Consider the following 4,677-nt stretch of genomic DNA (forward strand, 5'->3'; position numbering starts at 1 on the left):
ACCATGAAGAGGAAGATGGAGAGCTTGCAAACTGAGTATCTGAAACAAGAAATCAGCAAAGGGAAGTCTCAGCCAGACATAATGGAGCAGGGAAACAGAGTCCACCAGGAAAGAAGTCTCGTAAAAGAAGAACCCACAAGTATTTAATATGGTTGAGTTTTTAAGGAATATATTTGATAGATGAATAATGAATCTGATTAAGCAAATGGAGGAAATAAATTTTTTATTAACTTTTTAAAAAATCCCGTAGTCATAGAGAAAAGGTTACATAAGTATGGTATGCAAGTCTTTGCAGTGGGAAGTATTTGCATATCACTAATAAAAGATGATTATTGAATTATCAAAAACCATGTTATACTATTAAAGATGAAGAAAATGAAAGGCGATAAATAAATATTTATTTGTTTAAAACAGGAAGTTGCTTACTATGTCTACAATTGATACTGAGTAATATCAAGATAAATATTTAGAGAAATAGCTTAAAAAATTAGAAGGTTGTTGTAGATGAAATACATAAGCTGTGGGCAGAAGACTACAGTTTTTGGAATGCACTTTTTAGTACTATTTTATAAATAGGTTTACAATTTGAAGGAAGAAATAAGACCTAGTGTTTGGTAGATTAGAAGGGTGACTATATTTCAAAATAGCTAGCAGAGAATAAATCAACTATTTTTAGCATAAAGAAAAGACAATTATTTAAGGTGATGGATATCCCAATTACAATGATTTGATCTTTACAGATGATATGACTATTAAATTATCACATGTATGCTGAAAATATGTATATTTATTATGTATCAAAAATAAATAAAATTTTAAAAATTGGTTTATAAATAAAAAGTAAACAGAAATGAAAGGAGCAAAACTGGGAGACTAGTTTGAAGCTATTTATATTGATATTGTTCAAGTGAGAGACAGAATAGTGTGCAGGCAGTGTAAATGGAGAGCTATGTCATGTTTAAGATATATTTCAGTGATGGAGTTGACAGATCTTGTGAAAGTTTGGTTATGATAAGAGAGAGAGATACATAAGATTACTCTTAATTTTTCCTTTGCCCAACTAGTTGGAGGATGCTACTACCATGATGAAGACCGTGTTTAGGGAAAAATTGAAAACTTGTGTTTTGATCATGTTAATTGAGATCTCTTTGTGATAGTCAATGCAGTTGGATACTTCAGTCTGGAGAACAGGGGAGATATCACAACTGGCAGTATACATTCTGGGCAGTCTTCATATTGAGGATATTAAAAGCCATTAAAAATAGATGGGGTCACATAGAAAGACAGAATAAGGAAAATAGATATCTTATATCTGAACCTTATGTAACTCTAACAATAGATTTTGGATAGAAGTTGAAGAGTCTTCCCTGATCATAACTTACTACTTTTCAGTTTTGTTACTTTTAAAAATGTCTTCTTCCCTACTGAGATATAAAGGGCGAGACTTGGTACTGCCTTGTTTTTGTTGCGCAGAGGGAGACTAGAAATAGACTGCTCACTGTATGCATGTACCTGTGAGTATAAGAGTGTACATGTACAAAAAGAAGGCATAAGAAATCAGTGAGTAGGGGAAGAGATAGTTAATAAATGCTCTGGAACTACTGGTTAACCAAAAACCAAATTTTAATTCTCATTTCACAAGATTTTAAAATGACTTCCAGTTGAGTGCTATGTATTAAAATTTAAGCTATGAAAAAGGAAAAATTACAAATTTTCATCATAACATATCTCTGAATGTGGGGGAGGGCTTACAAATTTTAACATAAATGGAAAAGATAAATATTTACACAATTGGCCCAGGACCACTAAATAATCCTTTCTTTTCGTGTTGATTTATGATGCTATTTTTATTTTATATGGGAGTTTACTTTTGGATAATTTGATTTGTTCTATTCATCTGTTCATTAATTCTATATTTAAAAACAAATTGTCTTAATTATTGAAATTTAATCATATATTTTAATATATAATACATTAAGTTTATTGTTTTATTACTTATTATTTTCTAGAAAAATACAGAATTTAAGAAAAATTTTAGAATCATTTTGCCAGGTTCCCAAAGAAGTCCTCCTTGAGTGTTTATTTGAATTAAATTAATCTGTGGATAATTTTCAGACAAACAAGCTAAATAAAGTTACATTTTAAACTTATGCTCTATACAAAATAAATTCCAAAAAATCAAGGGTCAAGTTGCAAAAATTTAAACATCAAAAAAGGTGGAGGAAATGAGGAGGAATAGGAGATGAAGAAGAAAAAGAGAAAAAAAAGTTGGTTAACAGTAGACTTTGGATTAAAAAAGAAATTCCAGACAAAAGAGCATAAAAGAGATAAAATAAGAAAAAAATCAATAAATATGAGTGTCTCCAATTAAAATGTTGATAAATTATATCACAAACAAATATTAAAAGACTATGAACACATAGAGAATTTGCCACAGTCACAACATTTTAATATCATTTCTTTCTGAATAGTGGTATAAATAAATTAGGAAAAAACAGTAACAGAAAGAAAAAGTAAAGACAATTCCTGAAAGCACAAATGGCATAAGTGCCAACATAATTATGTACATAAAATATTGGTACAGCTCACTATTACTACTCAAAAATATAAAAATAAAACATCTTCACTAATATGTTTTAAAATGTTTATTGAGTATTTAATATGTAAGCTGCTATTCTATAATCCACAACATATAACATGGTTGACACCTTCACTAATGAAAAGGATGTTAGTCATACTTCAGGTTAAAGTATTCTTTAATCTTCTCAACTCAATTTTTTATAGTTCATTGTTAATTATTCTACAAAATGTGAGTCTCTGTGTGTGTATGTGTGTGTGCGTATATATATATTCCTTCTATTTTTTTCCATTCTTGGAATCTTATCTAAATAAAAATTCATTACTTTCAATAAAGATTACTGCAACTAGTTTGCTTGTAGTCACTTTCCCTCTAAACTAATCTACATATGTCTGCCAGGTCACTTTTCTGAAAGAAGATTATCATTTCACATTTCTGCCAGGAAATTTGAAATGTTTCAAACACTCTCCATAGGATCGGATATAACGTCTTCCATTAACTAGACAGCATAAATCAAAGAAGACTCTTCTACACATTCAGACATTTAACTGATGCTATGTAAATTTCTTGAGGCTTGGAACAATAAATATCCTCTGTCACAATTCCATGAGAATCATGGGAATTAGTAATGAAAGTTACTATTGAGTTTCACCTGATTTATTGTAGTTGTGAAATTTGGATTAAGACTTGTCAAGCAATTTTGAAATTTCATTCACACAATTTTTAACAAACATAGTCTAATGATTTAGAGATTCATATTTTGTGTGGAACACATTTTTATCTTTTTATGTCCCTTATTTATGAAAGCATTTTAATAAATTAAAATTTGCAGTAGAGGATGAAGTTTGTTTAAAAATTTTATAATTCCTCATAATTTTTTTAAGAACATTTATCACCTCCTTATTTCTCAGGCTATAAATGAAAGGGTTTAATAATGGAATTACTATGCTGTAAAATATTGCCACTGGTATATCCTTATCCCCTTTTTCAAATGGTCGAATATACATGAGAAGACAAATGTAGAATATTGAGACAGAGAAAAAGTGGGAAGCACAGGTAGAAAATGCTTTACCTCGCCCCTCCTTGGATTTCATTTTGAAAACAGTGGAAAGGAGGCAGACATAAGAGATTAAGACAGTGACAATGGTAAAGATTTGAATTGGCATTGAAAAAATATATATCATTAGTTCATTAATAAAAGGATCAGTACAAGAGAGTCTATAGAGTGGAATTATATCACAAAAAAAGTGGTCAATTACGTTAGACCGGCAGAAAGTTAACCTTAATAGAAGCCCTGCATGAATCATGGAATGTAGGTTACTAGCTATGTAGGTCCCTATGGTCATCTGAATGCAGAGTTTCTTTGACATCTTGGTGTGGTACTGCAGTGGGCTGCATATGGCCACATAGCGGTCATAGGCCATTGCCGCCAGAAGAAAGCAGTCTGCAGTTTCAGCAAAACAGAGAAAATAAAATTGTGTCATGCATTCATAGAGAGAAATCCTTCTGTCCTCAGAAAAGAAATTCTCTAACATCTTGGGGATAGTGGCACAGGAGCAGCAGGAATCCATCAGAGCCAGGTTGCCCAGAAACATGTACATTGGTGTGTGCAGACGATGTTCTGTATAAATTAATGCCACCAAACCAAGATTCCCCACCATGGTGATCACATAGATGGCAAAGAACACCACAAACAGAAGGGTCTTCAGCTCTGGGTGATCTGTAAATCCTATGAGGATGAACTCAGTTGTAGAGGAGTGGTTGTCCTTAGGCATTTCTGGCTTCTTTTCTGAGACATAAATTGTAAAGAAATTAAATGGAGATTCTAAAGCAGAATGTGTCCAATTCTCCCCCTCTAATTTCTGTATGCACAAAAGGGAAGGACTTCTTCAATCATCTTATGCTGTCTCCTAAAAACTAGCACACTCACAGTAGGTCAAGTCATGTGAGAAGAAATACATCAGTATTGTGTACACAGGGATTGTCTGGAAATATTTGTGTGAATTTCCAGGGCAGAAAAGCATTTTCTGCATGAGTTGTCCTGTGCCAACATACAAATTCATTATCATTATAAATAATTTGCCACTTTTAACATTAAA

General features: G+C 31.7%; 1 protein-coding gene across 1 annotated transcript; it reads right to left on the minus strand.

Annotated features, from left to right (window-relative positions):
- Nucleotides 1-3,372: 3,372 nt before the first annotated feature.
- On the minus strand, nucleotides 3,373-4,353 carry LOC123649137 (olfactory receptor Olfr180-like). Its single transcript, XM_045567088.1, has one exon. It carries the CDS (start codon nucleotides 4,351-4,353, stop codon nucleotides 3,373-3,375), a length of 981 nt encoding a protein of 326 aa, XP_045423044.1.
- Between the last annotated feature and the right edge of the window lie 324 nt (nucleotides 4,354-4,677).

The sequence above is a fragment of the Lemur catta genome, chromosome 1 (genome assembly GCF_020740605.2).
Source record: "Lemur catta isolate mLemCat1 chromosome 1, mLemCat1.pri, whole genome shotgun sequence".
Taxonomy (NCBI): domain Eukaryota; kingdom Metazoa; phylum Chordata; class Mammalia; order Primates; family Lemuridae; genus Lemur; species Lemur catta.

What these genes read in the sequence shown, in the direction of transcription:
- LOC123649137 (XM_045567088.1), bottom strand. Translation starts at nt 4,353, where the DNA reads ATGCCTAAGGACAACCACTCCTCTACAACTGAGTTCATCCTCATAGGA.